General features: G+C 52.5%; 2 protein-coding genes across 3 annotated transcripts in view; one reads left to right on the top strand and one right to left on the bottom strand.

Moving 5' to 3' along the window:
- LOC134507016 (ATP-dependent RNA helicase DDX19B) overlaps positions 1–16,466 on the bottom strand; it is a 445,506-nt gene that overhangs the window by 235,544 nt on the left and 193,496 nt on the right. The window lies entirely within an intron of this gene.
- Positions 1–16,466, top strand: part of KAZN (kazrin, periplakin interacting protein) — a 111,303-nt gene that overhangs the window by 68,332 nt on the left and 26,505 nt on the right. Inside the window, exon 1 of one of the 2 annotated variants that reach the window (XM_063317480.1) lies at positions 11,758–11,906. The exons of the other annotated variant lie outside the window; for it this stretch is intronic. Within the exon in view, the coding sequence (XP_063173550.1) occupies positions 11,876–11,906 (31 nt within the window). The 5' untranslated portion in view covers positions 11,758–11,875. Of the gene's footprint in view, positions 1–11,757; positions 11,907–16,466 lie in introns of those variants that run through there. 2 annotated transcript variants of the gene reach the window in all.

Here is a 16,466-nt window from a genome sequence, read left to right on the forward strand (position 1 = left end):
ATTTGGGCTCAGACATGAAGTATATTTGATGCGTTCCAAAGTGTGCCTTCCAAGATGTGACCCTTCTTTTGAACAAGGGTCATAATTCCAAACTATGACCCTTGTTCAAGGGAAGAGGCTCAAGTAAATGGAAGCCAGGTTGCTTTCTCTGTCAGAAATTAGGGCCTTCTCTTCCAACAGGATGTAAATGTGGTGATGTATTTGTTAGATTCTGTGCCAGTGGCATGTCCTGGATTCCTTCCTTCTGTTTCTTCCTACAACAACAAGCCTGTGAGGTAGGCTAGGCTAAGAGGGTACGACTGGCCCATGGTCACCCGGTAGGTCCTGTGGCCTCCCCAGCCAGGACCAGCAGCTTCACCACAACTCCATGCTTTGATTAGCAATAATTGCACCTCGGATTGACCTTGGGGGTTAGGAGTCACCACTGTGAAAAGCAGTGTCTGTTGTACATTCATTGTGCTTCCCCGTTACATATGTTTTTTTTTTCTTTCAATTGTATGAAATGTGTAGAAAGCTTACTTCTGCCTCTTCGATGGTAAATAAGGTGCTTATTTTCAAGGTTATATATCACCACATCTTGGGATTATTGGTGGTTCACAGCAATTATAAGATACAATAATTAAACACACATGGTAAATTAAAGTTAGAATTAAAATCATACAACAGAAGCATTAGGCCGTCGTTGTCCGCCCCAAAGTCTCTCCAAAATAGCTTGGTTTTTACCGGCTTCTGGAAGCTGTTATTTATTTACTTACTTACTTACTTACTATCCCGCCTTTATTATTTTTATAAATAACTCAAGGCAGCAAATATACCAAATACTCCTTCCTCCTCCTATTTCCTCCTCCTATTTCCTCGGAGGCACCGTCACCCTGGGGGAACCAGAGCCATCGGGGAGAACCGACACCTCCTGGGCCCTCCAGATGTGTGGTGCTGAGGACAGAAGCCCTCCTGCTCCAGACAGGGCTGAAACTAGCCCCATAACTCTGGCTGGGCAAGGGATTTCATGGCAAGCTTCACCTCCCCATCCAGCAGTAGCCAGGAGTTCAGGAGTATCCCCAAGTCAAAACCTTCTAACTGGGGGAAGCCCTACCCTTGTGCAAGACATTCTGGAGCTGATAGGAAGCCATCGTGGGTGAACAGTGACTCCGTCTCCATCCTGGTCACTGGATACCACCCACATGCTGGGGATACATCAGGGGAGAGGGGATGACTCCTGTGGCGCTCTGCAGTAGGGAAAGGGGCACCCCTGTGGTTCTCCCCTTTCACACCAGAAGAACACAAGGGAGGAGTTTCTACTTGAAGGGAACAGTCTGGACACTGGAGCTCAAGCCAATATTTTTCAAGAAGGTGGACGTTCCCCTTAAGTGGTGCTCCTTTCTGGGTGCAGGGGATGCAGTTGTCAGTGGCCATCCTGGCTGTCCTCTTTTGCTCCCCTGCACTTTGGTGGGCTCAAGGAAGGCTGGAGACGTTTTGTTTTTCAAGGGGTGTTGGTCAGCTGTGAGAGATCCTCTCACTCCGGAGAAGGACGGCCAGGTCCCTCCATCTCCGGATCAGCAGCATCACCTCCCTCGAGTGTTCCAAATCGTAACCCTTTGGGTACCCCACTTTTGGGCCTGGCCTGCCTTCCCTGACCGGTTCCAGCCCTCCCAAGAAGGTCCCAGCCTCCCAACGGAGAGGGCTGCCTTTGCCAGTGTGGTGTGGGGCACCCATGTGGTAAACAGCTGTGCCCAGCAAGTTCCCAGTCAAGAGCTTTAATTGTCAATTAAGATCTAGTTTGTTTTAACGCCCGTTGCAAATCCATCAGCAGCAGAAGACCGTCACACCCTTGTCTGATTTAGATAGGATCGCTCTGGGAGAGGCCGGTTGAAACATGCCATTCGTTCCACCGTGGTGAAGAATCCTTGGCAGACGTTTTGCTGAAACAGGCGGAGGAGAAAAAGGAAGTGTATTGACCCCATCAGCTGCGTGTAGCTTGGGTCCTGCGGCCAAACGGCCTCCGAATCTTTCCCTACAGTGGAGAAAGAATAAGCAAAGTGTGCAGGAAAATATGGACGTGAAGATCCACTTGAGGCGAGATCAGCTCCGTGGAGCTGACAGAGATGGCTGTGCAGTGTTCTGGGGAAAGATTTAGAAGTTTGGGGTCATGGTTGCCATCTGGGACTTACTTTTGTGAGGTAAGGGTAGCCTATGGCCTCGGGACTCCACCCACGCCCCTGCTTAGCTTTCCTGAGATGGGCCAGAGTTGCCAACATCTTTTTTGCCCAACGCCCAAGGTCTCTGGGAGGGGTACAAAATGCCTTTCAATTCCATCAAAACCAATTCCTAAAAAGATTGCGTGGACAAGAGGAAATTCTGGCTTCCAGTTTCTACGCTTTGTGTTTGCAGAGTTCAGATTGCACTCTCCCGCCTCAGAGGAAAAAGTCTTATAAATGGCATCTCTTTCCCCAGCCTGGCATGACCCCCAAAGCTGCAGGAGGGCTGGCTGGGAATTCTGGAGTTTGTGGTCCCAATTTAGAGCAGCTGGCTGTCGGAGAGGGAGTTGCAAGAGGATGAGAAGTCTCTGTGAGGAAAATGTGAGTCTTGAGGCTTTGGGAAAAAGGATTGGGGGGCTTTAGATGTTTCTCGTCCATCTTTAAAGGCCCAGCTTCCTTTTCCTGTTTGATCTGCATGACCAGTGTGTGCCCGCACATGTTCACAGGCAGCCCACGGAGGAGCATTATCAGTGGCTCTGCAGATGCTCCTGAGGAAGATGTCAGTGCTGCGCAACAGCGCAGGAGACGTGTGCGCAGCCAGCCAGCAAGGCCCACGGTGTTTCCAGTGATGAAAACGAAGGGAGGCTTAGACCCATGGAGTGGGGTAGGAAGCGCACCATCCAAGGCTATTTGGAAGTCAGACATTTTGGATTCTGGGCAGAGTTCAAGCGGCACAGCCGCACGCTCACCAGCGTTTATCTAATGCTCCCACAAAAGCAACAGAGGGCCGGCTGCGTCAAGGCTGGCACTGCCCGCGTTCACGTTCACATTTGGTGGTGTCTCTCTGATTTGGCCCCGCAACAGGGTGTGTGTGAGTCCAGCCCTTGCGGGTTGTCTCTGCCAGGGCTGCGTGCGGACCAGGAGAGAGGAGGACTGTCTGAAGTGGGTCTCCTTGGTGATCCCACCTGGTTGCGTCCTTTTCCTTCCTCCCCTCAGTGGGGCCCAGGGGAGCAGCTGGACCCGTCCTCCCTCTCTCGGCTTCGATGAAGGGCAGCTTTCTCGTGGCTCCAGCCTGCAAGCCAGGATGCAGGAGTTCAGCCATGCTTTGCCTTGGGGCTACAGACCGGGGGGGGGGGCGTGAAAGAATTGGGCAGGTTTCCCCCCACATCCGGCTGGTACTCTGCTCTTGGTCCATGAATGCGGCGGTGACTCTGTCTGGGTTGCCTAAAAACTGCTTAGAGTTGAGATACCTACAGAAGTTGAATGCAACAAGGGCAGACCAGGATGATGATGATGATGATGAGGATAAGTGCTGCTTCATTGTGTGATCTGATGGCTAGATAGGACTTTGGTAGTTGCACTAGGGTTGACTTGGACGATTGCAGGGAGCTCTTCATTTTACAGCTGTTTATTTTTAAGCGGTGCTTCGGTGTGAGCTGCTCAGAGGCTGCAGAACAGAAGGCGAACCAATTGGTCGATGGCCTTTCTGGGCAGGAACCAAGGGGCCTCGGGTGGATGAGAGCTGGAGTCAGGGGTGGTCCCAGGTAGAACCTTGCAGAAAAGACAGGGAGCCCAAAGGAGTCGATTTCACCCTTGCAGGTGGTGGCTGCAAGGAAACGTAGGCAGTTCCTTGTACACGGAAGAGCTGAGTTCATCCCCGTGTGGGCTTTGGTCCTCTTCTGGTCCTCTCCTCCTCCTCCTCCTCCTCCTCTTTCTTCTCCTTCTCCACTTCCACCACTCCTCCCTCCCTCCCACCATTCCTTCTCCATGGATGTTGCTGTTGTGGTGGTCCTACAATTACTGTTGTTGTTCTCCTGAAGCCTGGTGATTGCACAGAAGGGTCCCCTTCTTAAAATTAAATACAGTGTCCCTTGTGCAGAAGCACCCAGGAAAGTAGAATTAAATGCGAAATAGAGAATTGGCCAAGGCAGCCGTGTCCTGTCCACACGCTGGGGGAGCTCTATTTTTATCTTCCTTGACCTCTGATATTGATTTATTTAAGCTTCAGTTTTCTAAGATTTCTTGTAATTGACTCCAAGGTGCCCCCACTTTTGCCAAGCGCTGTGGGGCCTCCATAAATGAAGAAGGGAGTTAAATCAGAAATGAAATATTCCCGTGGTAAATAAAACAGGAAGATGGAAACAGAACGAAAATAGATACTGTGGGAGCGAGCACAGGAATAATATTCAGTCCCACGAGAAAACCCCGCAGGCCCATGGAGTCTCCTGTTTCCGTCAGCGGGCAGCGTTTGGGAGTTTTCAAAGTAGGGAAGCGCTTTGGAGGAAAATGCAGAGATCCACGAATGAGTTTTGGGGGTGCGGTTCTTAAGACTTCCCAAGACTTTCCCCTCCAGAGCCTGAACCCACGCCGGACCTGCCAGGCCCCGTTGGCAGTGCTGGTGGTGAATAGTTGGTGGCACTGCCCTGCGTGATGCCCCCGTAAAATTCTTCTCTGAGGATGGCAGCCCCTGTCCCTTCCTTCCAACTTAGCAGAAGGCATCTTTTGGCACACCGAGGACTTAGGAAATTGCTACAAACAAAAAAATGAAAGCCAACGTTCCCAGGAAGGTATAACAGGATATCACCACCACCACCTCCTTTTCATTTATTTCCATGTGCAAAATGTCAGCGGAGCAAAAAATGTTAATAGGTGATGCAGTGATAAAAGCCACCATGGTGAAATGTGTGAAGATTCCTGAAGAATAAGGGCCAGGCAGGACTTTCACAAGCACCTTTTTGCTGTCCTCGGGGCAAGGAGAAGGGGAAACTGAGTCAGGGATTGTGTGGTGGAGGTTCTGTTCTGTCCCAGTGCTTGCGAGGCAATGTGCCCTCTAAGCACCACCTTGGGAAATACGGCAGTTTCCTTAATTGAATGGGAATGCCGTGGTAGGGACCCCCTCAGCCCTCTTTCTTAGAAGGATAAAAATGGGGGAGTAACTTCCTCGAAGGAGGGGGGGCATCATTTAAGCGGGTTTATTCTTAAAGCAAATATTAGTCTTCCTGGTTAACCCGTTAACTGGAAATCAGAGCTGGAAAAATGCTGAGATTTCTAGAGTTGGGAAGAAAACCTATTTTCGTGCAGTTTGACGAAGGAGAATTTGCTTTGGAAATTTAAAGAGAGCAGAGAGTATCAGCCTGGCCAAAGGGCCAGAGTGGGTGTCATGTCTTCCTGGGGCTGGCCACAGACTCCTGGGCTCTCCTTTCGTTCTGTCCCATCTGCCTGACACCCCCCCCCCCAATGTGATGGTCTGTGGGAATGGCCTTGGGAGACAGGAGGAAGAGCCGCAGACTAGGCAACAGTCGGATAAGAGGCAGCTGAGCCCACAGAAGGAATGGGGGTGTGGGAAGAGTCTCAGAAGAGACCCTCCCTAGTTTCTTCTGTAAAGGCGAGGGGGGAGAGAGGAGCTTTCAGACTTGCAAGATTCTGTTAATGTACCCTTAGAATAAAGGTAGAGCTGGTGCTCCTGGCTGTGCTTCTGGTCTGGACTACCTCGCAAGGCTGACACCCAGCTCTCGGGGTCCCCAGTCAAGCGTGGCCAACACGGTTTGCAGATCCTCCTCCTTGCACCAGAGGGCAGCAGAGAGCCCCGTTTGCAACCCCACTGGGCTCCTTTCACTGCTCCCCCCTCCCACTTTTCATTTAATTTACGTTCTCTTTCAGGCAGGGGTCACAATGCCGCCCAAGCGTAAGAGGTCAGGTCTCTGCCCTGACTAGCACACAAAGTATAGATGGCTATGGGGTGAGGGGAAGCATCCAGGGAAATTGCAAGAAATTCTTGCATTTGTTTTTCACTTTCAAAGTGATGCACCAGAAGGGTTCCCACCCGCCCCCTCACAGAAAAAGTCGAAGCATCTGCAGGCTTATTGTTCATTTTTCAGGGTGTCTAGAGTGCCTTTTCCCTTCTTGGCCTTTAGTTTTTTATTATGAATTTTCAATTAGCTTGATTTTTTTTTAAATTTATTTTGTGATGGGACTTTTATAAGGCTACACAAATGAAGATCTGATTCACGGTTGAGATTTAAAGGCAACATCAGGTGGATTTGAGTTTGACATTTGAGGTTCAAAGGCAGGAAGTTTCAGTGTGAAGTCATCTCAGATTTAATTTGGTTAGATTGAACATTTAATGAAGTTCAATTGAAAAAAAGATTTAATTTGGCTAAAGAGCTGACCATCGATTATAAGGAAGAGCATCAAGGTATCCGCAGATATTTCCTTTTTGGCCAGAATGGGATTAAGAAAGGAAAGATTTCTTAGAGAGGTCTACCACTCCAGAGTTGCGCTGAATAGCTTCAGTAACTTCACTGCATAAAACCTTTGAAACATTCCCCTGAAGTTAAAGATTGTCATTTTATTGCAGTATTAGACCAGTAGAGTTAAAGATGTAGAAACAAAGGAAGGACCACACAGTGGCCTTGAATCTGGCCAGCAAAGAGCCTAACTTATGCTGAATTAATGGCTCCCTAATATCCTACGATAGAAAGAAATAATTTAGTTTTTACTCAGTGGTTTAGCAACAAGCCTGCTTTCTCAGAGCCACCCACCACACTGCAGAAGGTGTGACGGAGAGAGATAAATATCAGAAGGAAAACAGCAGTGGGAGAATGAAAAAGCGGAAGAACTCCAGACAGACTGAACACAGACTAGCAGGGATCACACTGCAGGCCAACCAATAGATTGAACGTAAAGATAAAAGAGTATAGATTTGCAGCAGAGTAAAGATCACACAAGAAAAATAAAAGACAAACAGCCAAAAAAAGCTTTTCCAATCTCCGTTGCCCCCTCTCCCCAGGTGGATCTGCCTAAACAATTTCTAGCAGAAGAGCGAGGCAGAAAAGGACAGCAGCTAAATTTAGTGCAGCTCCCACCCGGCAAAATGTGCTGGGATCCCTGGCTCGCCTTTGAATCTCCAAGGATTTCGGAGACACTGGTGCCTTGAATCAAACTGATGTTTTGATTGAGAGGTGAATCAGTTGCATCTCTGTAAGAGCAGATCACAGCTTCCAACTTGGCTCAGCCCTAGATTTTTATTCTTGCAGATTTCCTTCGTTGCTATCCCTTTTCCTTCATTCAGCTCTTCATTGTGACTTTGGCATGGAAATTTGCTAAGAATCATTAAAGGCATTCAGATTTTATTTTTGACGGCCGAGAACGGAGGGGGCGGACTGATGAATTTGGAGCAAAAATGGCTTCAAATCCTTGCTTTGGGGCTGTGCTGAGGCTGTCATGGAGAAGGCAGGGACGGGTGCAATTGTCAACATTTTGTCCTTCCTCATTTGCCACAGCCCTAATGAGGATGAGAATTAACAAACTTCCAGACACATCTGTCACCTAATCGTGTTTGGATGGCTACAGCTTTGGATGTTCTTGTCGGGGAGCCTGGAAAATGAACTGGAGGAAATTGGTCTGGAGGAAAGGCATAATTGGGTCTCCGTGGATTACGATTGTTAGGAATTGCACAAGCAGTGGGCAGTGTTACCCTGGTGGGGTTCATTCAGACATCCTTCGCCAAGGGGGCTGGCCGGGAGGGACGCAGGGTGGCCCTTTGCAGCATTCAGGCCTTCAGTCCAGCGCAGGAAAGGCTTTGCTGCCTTCCCCAAAGCATCTGAGCAACTCGCCTTTCCCAAATTGATGCCTCCCAGGTGGGGGGAACTGCTAGTCGCTGCATTCCTGGCAGGAAAGCTTTTGGGAATTGGTCACGTCCCAGCATTTGTCACTTCTGCACACATTTGCATAGAAATTTGTCCCATTCCTGCATCATCATCGTCGTCATCTTGAGAGCCAGTTTGGTGTAGTGGTTAAGGCTCCAGGCTAGAAGCCGGGATACTGTGAGTTCCAGTCCGCCTTGGGCACAAAGCCAGCTGGGTGCCTTGGGCCAGTCACTCTCTCTCAGCCCTAGGAAGGAGGCAATGGCAAACCACTTCTGAAATCTTGCCAAGAAAACTGCAGGGGCTTGTCCAGGCAGTCTCTGAGAATAGGACATGACTGAATGGATTTTAAAAAAATTATTTATCTGCCCGTCTCCCTTCACTTTATTCCCACCACCACTGCCCTGCAACGTAGGCTGGGCTGGCCCACAGACCCACAATCTCCCTGGAAGCTTCTGGGGCTGAGTGGGGATTTCCACCTGCGCCTCCCTAGCGCATTCACCCCACGCCAGCTCCAGTGTCCCAAAGTGACTCCGTCTGGCTGGCCAGACTCCCTTTCCAAGCCCAGCAGTGGAACATGGGGCGGGATGTCCTTGGCAACCCAGGCTCAGCCTCCTGCTGCTAGGAGAGAGAACAGTGGGTCACCTTCGTTAGAAAGAAACTAATTTGGACCTTAGAACATGTGCACAAATTGGACCCTGTAAACTTTGAGCTCATTTGAGCTCTTTGATGTCCTGGAAATAAAACGGGCTTTGCTTCTGCACCATCACGTGCAAGATTGTGTTGCTTTCCTTCATTAAAAAAAAATCCTATATTTTGGAAGGTAGAATTAAAAAATGAAGTTTTGGAACATATTGATTGCTCCCCACCTATAAAATATTCTTAAGTAGCAGAAGAGAAGGGTGGGAGACCTGTTTGCGCTGGACTCTTCGCACACACAGCCGCATCCATGCAAAAATCTGTGATTTGTTTGGCACAGCCCCCAAAAGGCATGGCTGGCTTCCTCTGGACCTCCAGGCTGGAAGTCCATCAGAAGGGGCGGGTGGGTTCCCAACAGTCCAGAGCTGGTTCTGGAGCCTCGAGAATCCAGCCGTCTCTGTCCTGGATGCCATCTCCGCCTGCTTGCTCCTTCTGACTTTCTTTTATCCTGTATCTTACTATGTGAAATTCCCCCTCTCCCCCTCCCCACCCTCTGATGCTTTGCAGCAGGCAAAAGCTGGTTAAAAAGAAAAAATTCCGCAAAAAATGAGTGTCTCAGCTCGCTTGCAGAGCAAAGGCAGGCCAAGGGGCAGGGTGCCTCCTCCCTGTCAGGGAGGCAGTTTGCCAGGGAGGCTGAATCTCTGCAAAACCCGCTGTGGGGGCTTTCCCACGCCAGCCACATCGCTGTGCCTCTCCTCGATCTTTGCCTGCAAGAAGGGGGCCGAGGTGCTCACGGGCTGACATGTTTCTGGCGTGCAGACTCTGCAGAGGCCTGTCCTCTCCGCCTGTGAAATGGAGTTCCAGGGCCAGGTGTTCCCCAGGTGACTCTGTGCCAAAGAGAAAGAGACAGGGAGGCTCAGAGCAAGGTTGTATAGCAAGGTCAGCAACCTGTGGTTGCGGGCATCCTGCTGGCCACCCCAGAGCATCCTGCTAAATCCAGCAGCCCAGCAGCTGCTTCCATGATGGTGTCGCATTTGGGGTTAGGGTGCAAACTGCATAAGGTGAATTAGGCCTCTGTTTTCTGCCTCTTGAAACTTCCTTTCACCCAACCATTCTGGAGACTTTGGCTCCATCCTGCACTGTGCCCATAGGATGGCCCTCAGGGATCACCTGCCTTAAATCCAGAGCCAGCCGGCAACTTTGGTTGGCTGTTGGGGGCTGCGTGTGAACAGGACCACGGGGAAAGTGAGGGTGTCCAGAATATAAGCCCTGTTTCTCCTTGTCCCCTCTGCTTGTTGGGGGCCTCAGCTGTTCACAGTCTCAGGTGCCCAGCGCTGTCCTTCACCCCAAGAGTCTGTGTCCCGTTCCCCGCTGAGGGAGCCCACCCAAACAGGCAGCACCCCCTTTCCGGCCAATCTCCGTTCTCTTGGACGGCGGGAGGGCCCCTTCCCTCTCTCGCTGACTCCCCCGGTGGTGTCTTTTCCGCGTCTCCCCTGTTCCTCCCCCGATTCGTGCCAGAGGTCCAAGTTAAATGCCAGCAGAGACTTTGGATGGGGCCAAGGAGGGCTGCGTGGCATGAGGCCGGGGGGGCCAGTGGCTTCAGCGTAACCCGGAGTTTGCCGTGGCCCCCGCTCAACAGCCCTGGAACTGAAAGGGTTTCTTGCAAGCACGGATGCTCCTTAGCAGGCTTTGGGGTTAGCGGAGAGGCAAGAATCCCAGCAAAAGAATTATTTCCAGATTCGAAGCATTGCATCCCTGCGCATATGAAGGAGCGGGTTCTCATGGTGGGCCAGAGAGGAAGCTGGTCCCCCCTCGATCCTGGAGGAGCTGAGAACCAGTCAGAGGCCTGGAGCATCTCCGCTGCTTGCCCTTGGGGGGGTTGCATGAAGGGGCAGGGTGGGTCCGCCCCACTCGGTCCCATTTTCATGCGCTCCTCCCTGCTCCCTGGTTGCACTCTGCAGTCCTGGCTCAGTGGAACCGTTTTGGCATCTCTTCCCAGCCCTTGGCTGTTTTCATTTGCATTTGGGGAGCCCTCGATACCATGCCAGGCCATCTGGCTGCGGCTTTCTTCCGCTTTGGCTCGGTTTTGTTTTGCGGGCCCTGATTTGCCTCAGCCGTATTTCACCGCCATAGAAGTGGAAGAAGCGATAAAAACATTTGTTAGAAACAGAATTATAGCGACTTTCCTGGTAGCTGCCTGGGGAGGGGACGTAAATCACTTCTGATTTTTAGAAAACAGAGTCTGTGTGAAAAAGATTTTTACCTGCTCTTTCATCCAGAGGGCTATCCCATAACCTTATAAATATGGCTGAAATAATTATGATTCTCCCCAGTCGAGAAGCAGAATGTAACAACCCCCAAGGAACATGCAACAGGGAGGGAGAAGGAAAAAAGCAGGCTCAGGCCTCAGCTCTGCAATGAAAGTTGCTCTAGATGCTTGTCAGGGTCCGGAGCGCTCAGAGGAGCCGGCCTCTGGGCAAAGCTGCCAGAATGGGCACCTGCCTCTTCCTGGCGCGTTTCCTGCTGTTCAGGTTGGTGATGCCTCTGGCGAGGGTTGTCTTCCCAGAGCCGCTGCCATGGCTGCTTCTCTTGCACTTTCTGGTGGAAAGCGTGGCTCCATACCTACGGTCCCATCCCTACACAGAGAGGAAGGCTCTAGTCCTCATGGTGTTTGCGAAACGACTGACTAGAATAGGGTCATAGCGGGCTGTTCCCGAGGCCGATCCACGGTTCTTCCATCTTGGCGCTGTTGGCCTGGACTGGCCCCAGCTCTTCAGGAGTTGCAGCCTGTCTTGCAGAACCCGGGGTTTGGCGGTGGGCCAAGCGGGGGACCCCTGCTGGGTCTTTATTTCCCTCCCCCGTTGCACTGTGAGAAGGACACAGCTGGTCTCTTGCGTTAGAGCAGGGATGGGGCATTTTCCTCCTCTCCTTGACCATTGTGGGTCGCTGCGCGGATTGCAAGCAGCCAAGGGACCATGCAAGTCGGCAGCCCCCCCTCCCCCCCTGCAAAAGAAAAGGGAAGGAGAAAAGGCATAATAACCAAGTCTCCTGATGGCTGCTGCATCCCCCACGGTCTGTGCAGTGCTCGCTTGGGGGAGAGGCGCAGACAGGCTGGCAGGATCCAGCAATCGAGGGGCTTGGCCAGGCGCGCACACGCACGCACACACACCTGCTGCCACTGCTGCCCGGGAGATCTTCCTGCTGGCACAGGCGGGGGCAGCAGCAGCAGCAGCAGCAGCAGCAACCGGTGGCAGAGCCATACTCGGGCTCCAGGTAGTGCAGACGGTGCTTCCGGCTCGTGTGGGGAGGAGTCTGGCGGAAGAGAGGGGAGAGCAGGAGCGGCAGGAGGAAGGACTGGCCGGCCTCTTCGGAGTGCAGCCCCCCCGGCCCCCCACCATGAAATCGGAGAGCGAGGAGAACAGGCCCGGTAGGTGGGGGCGGTGGGCGGCGGCGGCTCTCCGGGCTGCCTCTCCGGCCTCGGAGGATTCCTGCGCGGCCGGATCTGCCCCCCCGGCCGTGGTTTTGGCTTTCCCAGCTGTTCTCCTTCGTGGGGAGAGGCACCCGGGTGGGTGCCAGCGTCTTCGAGGAGGAGTGGGAGGCAGCGACGGGCAGCAGGAGCTCGGAGGAGGCGGCCCTGGCCGCTCACACCTTTGTTGCTGGCTGAGATGTTTTGCGGGCCTCCGGGGACCAGGAAGCCCCCCAGAAAGCCGCAGGGCCCGGGTCACCCTTGGCACGCTGGCTGGTGGGGAAGAGCAGGCACCCTGGGGGGTTCCCAGAACGGTAGCCACTGGGGCGGTGTGCTTTGTGGCATTGCTCCCGTGGTGAATGCCAGAGCTGACAGGCTGGGAGAGGCCCAGGAGATAGTTGCTAACAGACCTCCCTTGCACGACCCCTGCATTGGCTCGCCGGGTTCCCCACTTGGCATGCCAGAGGGAGGCAGGAACCCCTTGGGGCGGGCTCTGCCGGCATTGCTTTGGCCCGTGAAGGAGGAAGGCCAAGGTGCCCTCCGAAACCTGTGTGGCATTGCCAAGGCCTGGCTGCCGGTGCCTCCTTTCAGCCAGCGCTCCTCTTCTGCTGCCCCGAAGGGCTGGGCACCAGAGCCGCCCCGTGCCCAGCCCTGCTCTGCTCCTTTGCGGCAGACCAGGTTTCGAAGGTGGCGAGTGTTCACACACCTGGCACTGCCTTTGCTACGGTGCCTGTACGGAGAGGGCCCCAGCGGCAGCAGGGGGCTGTTTCTGGGCCAAGCTGCTGAGTACGGGGCCCCTTCAGGTGCCCTGGGATCTGCGATCTTGGAACCCAGCAGGCAGGCCCCCTGCCGTTCCCAGAGACCCACGTTGCTGTATGGTTTGCAGCAACAAATTGGGAAACCGGGGAGGGCAAAGTTTCCCTTTCTGGCGCCTAACAGCATTGGCCGTTGTTTTCAGGACAGTCAGGCCGTACCTAGCCTTCACGCAGCCAGGGAAGGACCTGGGGAACTCTCTGCCACTGGATGTTGTCATGGCTAGCACCCGGGTCAGTTTTTGGAGGAGCTAGAGAAACCGGTGGACCGTAAAGCCTCCATTGCCAGTTCTCCCGTAAAAATAGGGCGGATGTTGGTGGGCGAGCTGTGTGCCGCTGAGCTGACCAAGATGGCTGCAGAAACGCAAGATAGATACTAGTAGTAAAGAGAACAAATAAACAGACCTGAAACAGTGAGGAAGGGGCAGTATAATATTTTTCAGCTGTCTGGGTGGGGCCACAGTCTGGGCCCCCTCCGGCCCCACCCTTGCATCTTCCCATTTCCCCTTTGATCCAATGCCCCTTGCCTGGAGGTTGCCCCCTTTAGCCCAGCCTAGCTCCATGCTTGGCACGCTGCCTCCTAAGGCCTCTTTAAATGGATCCATGAGGACTAGATTGTTTGAAGGGGACCAGCAGAGCTGCTGCCTCTGAGGATGTGGAAACAAAGAGGAATTTTTGCTTTATGTGAAAAAACTGGTCTGGTTCTCATCTGAGACCAGCATCCTGCATGCAAACCATTATTTCATTCCTTTGAGAAACACACACACCGCCGGCTGTTCTCAATCGAGGGAAAGTTTCTTTCTCTCCTGCGAAGCCTCTGCATCTTATTATATTAAAGTAAAAAAATATTGGAGAAATGTTTCCCCCACCCACGTCTCTTCCTTGCACCCTTCTGAAAAGTTACAGTTTAACTGTGAATTGCTGGACTTTGTCCTGAGAACGCAGGGACCCCGCAGATGTGTCCTCCGTTGCAGGAAGTTTTGAGATGGAAGGGGAAAGACTAGCAGAATTTGCTGGGCTGAGTGACAGCTTGGCGTACATGGGAGGGTGGGGGGAGAGGAAGGCCTCTAAACTGAGTATTTATTCAGACATCACCAGAGTCCCTGTGAGCTGGGGAAAATGTGGTTATGTTCTGATCCGTGTCCCTGAGATTTCTCCATCCGTGCTGGCCTCTCTTTGGCAGAAATGCCTCAAGCTGCGTTTTCTGGGATTTTGCTGTGTGGTTGCAGGCGTATCGGTGGGTTCAGCGGGACTGCCTCTGTAGGAAGGCCATCTTCTCTTCCTGCCCGCCTCCAGATTTGGGGGGGTCCTGATCCCAGGTGCACCCATCCTCCCAGAATAGCTTGGGAATAGCTCCCTTTTTCTGTAGGACCGGCAACAAGGGCCCCTGGTTTCCTTCCTGCTGGGCCCCCCAAGAGTAAGCCCCTTGCTTCTGGGATGGAGACCCCTCAGGTGACTTTGTGAGGAGGGGGCTGTGTGCGAGGGTCCACGATCTGTGCCCTTCTGGGGGAAGCCCCAGGAGAAAATCTCTTTAGGGTTGCAAAGGCATCGCTGGAAATGAGAAAGGGAATCCATGTCCACCCCAGAAGAGATTCCCAAGAAGAAAAAGGGAATCAGAGACAGCCCAAGGTGGGTTTCGGTCCAGCGTTCAGTCGTTGGGCATGATCCCCGCCTTTCCCAGGCCGGCTCTTTCTCTGAACTGGGAACAACACCTGTTGCGAAGTCTGATCAGGTGAAGCCGGACCTCTGTTTCGACCTGAGTTCTTACCTGCCCTCCTTGTTTGGGGAGCGATGAGTCAGGGAGGGACGGGGGTGGTGGTCTGAAAGCTGCAAGTCTATTCCTGAATTAGTCCTGCGGCGGTAATGAGTGGCTCCTCTTTTCTGGACCGTTGCGAGAAGTGGTGAGTTTTCAAGACCCTTCCTCTTCTGACCACCACTTTACGCTCACAACAACCTTGTGAGGTTGAGGAGACAAAGAGGAGGCACCTCAGGGAGAGCATCTTGGCCAAGTGGGTCTAACCCGGTAGAAGAGGATCTCTAGCTCAGGGCTGAACTGTGGAGTCCTTGCTGCTCTCCGAGCTTGGTGGTTTTCTTGCAGACGTTCCATGACCCAACTGCATGCCATCATCAGTGTGCACTGGTGACCTTCCCTAGTTGGGCAACGAAACGTCTGCAAGCAACCACCAAGCCTGGAGAGCAGCAAGGACTCCACTGATCTATTAAACCACGATGGATCACTGCCCCCAAACCCCACCTGCTCCTCAGATATTTTTATATGCCGGAATCAGAAATTAGGAAAAGTGCTTGGTGGCATCATGCTGATTGTATTTAAAATGCCAGTGAATTGGGCACCCCTTTGAGGGAAGCCTTACTGGGATGTGCAACTGTGCCAGTGTGCACAGATGCAGCCAGGTCTGGGGTGCCCTTAGTTGCCCACCTGCCCAAAGGCCCGCTGCCCGTCTCCCCGAGTTATGCCGGCCTTCACCCTGCTGCCGAATGGAGGTTTTCAAGAAAAGATTGGACAAGCATTTGTCAGGGATGGTATGAGGACTCCTGCCTTGGGCAGGGGCTGGATAGAAGACCTCCAAGGACCCTTCTGACCCCAGGACTCTATGAATGGCCGTGCCCAGCAGCCTCCTCCCCTCCCATCGGCCCCAGATCAACAGCCTCATTCATCACCCATTGTGAGTTGTGTTGCAAGGCCAAGTGGAGGCTGCACTTAGACTCACTGGCCTAATTGAGCTTCTGACCTTGGTTGAGGTTTTGTGATAATCCTGTCCACATGCCAGTGGTATTACTCGAGGGTAGGGTTGCATTACACGGGCCACTTCTTTGCACCTTGTCAGCCACTGTGGCTCTTTGTTTTGAAATTGTGTACGACACACCCAGTTAACTGCCCTGGGTGTGCATGTATAGTATTATCTGTTTTAATTTGCATGTCAGGCAATTTGTTTGCTTGCTCAAGGACTGTGTGCTTAGCCCAGCATCAAATATGTGTTTAAAAAACTAAATTACTCAGCGAGTAATTCTCAGTGAGTTGAGAATTCAGTTCAAGTGTCTTGCATAGGAAGGGTTTTTCTTCTCTTAGTTAGAGGGTATCTGTTGGGGGTTGACTTGAATCGTCCCTGGGTGCCAAAAGAATATATTGGGAGGAGCTATGCTGCCTTGCCCACCCCACCCCGCAGTGCCAGCGCACGGAGCAACCACATGTTTGGCCCATTCATGAAAGTGCGCTGTGTTGCATTTCCCTTTTGCCTCCCCCCACCCCACCAATGATGTTCTTTTTTAAATTCCATCTCAGCAGCAGAATTGTTGATAGTTAAACATCACTTTTGTGTCATGGCAGAATCAAGGAATGTCCTTTAATAGCACAATAGTAATAATTTGGTCCACACCAAGGGTCCTTCTTCCCTTCTGGAGTCAATGTCGCTGTTTGGCCACCGTTTTCCTTTGGGATTCCCACTGCCGTCCTCGACTGGGGGCTGCAGGGTGGCGCCTCTGCCTTTCAGCCGCCCCCAAAGTAGGCCAGGCAGGGATGCAGGAGTGGGTCTGGGCAGAAATGACCTTGGACTTTTGGGTGGTGCCGTGAAAGTGAAAGTAAATTCACCAAACGTCATGATTCGTGGGAACACCCACAATTTATGCGCCTCTGTCCCGCGCAGAATGGCCCTTGGCTGTGATGCTCGGAGGGGGCCGGGGGCCTTGGGGT

Source organism: Candoia aspera, chromosome 18, assembly GCF_035149785.1.
Source record: "Candoia aspera isolate rCanAsp1 chromosome 18, rCanAsp1.hap2, whole genome shotgun sequence".
Lineage (NCBI taxonomy): Eukaryota > Metazoa > Chordata > Lepidosauria > Squamata > Boidae > Candoia > Candoia aspera.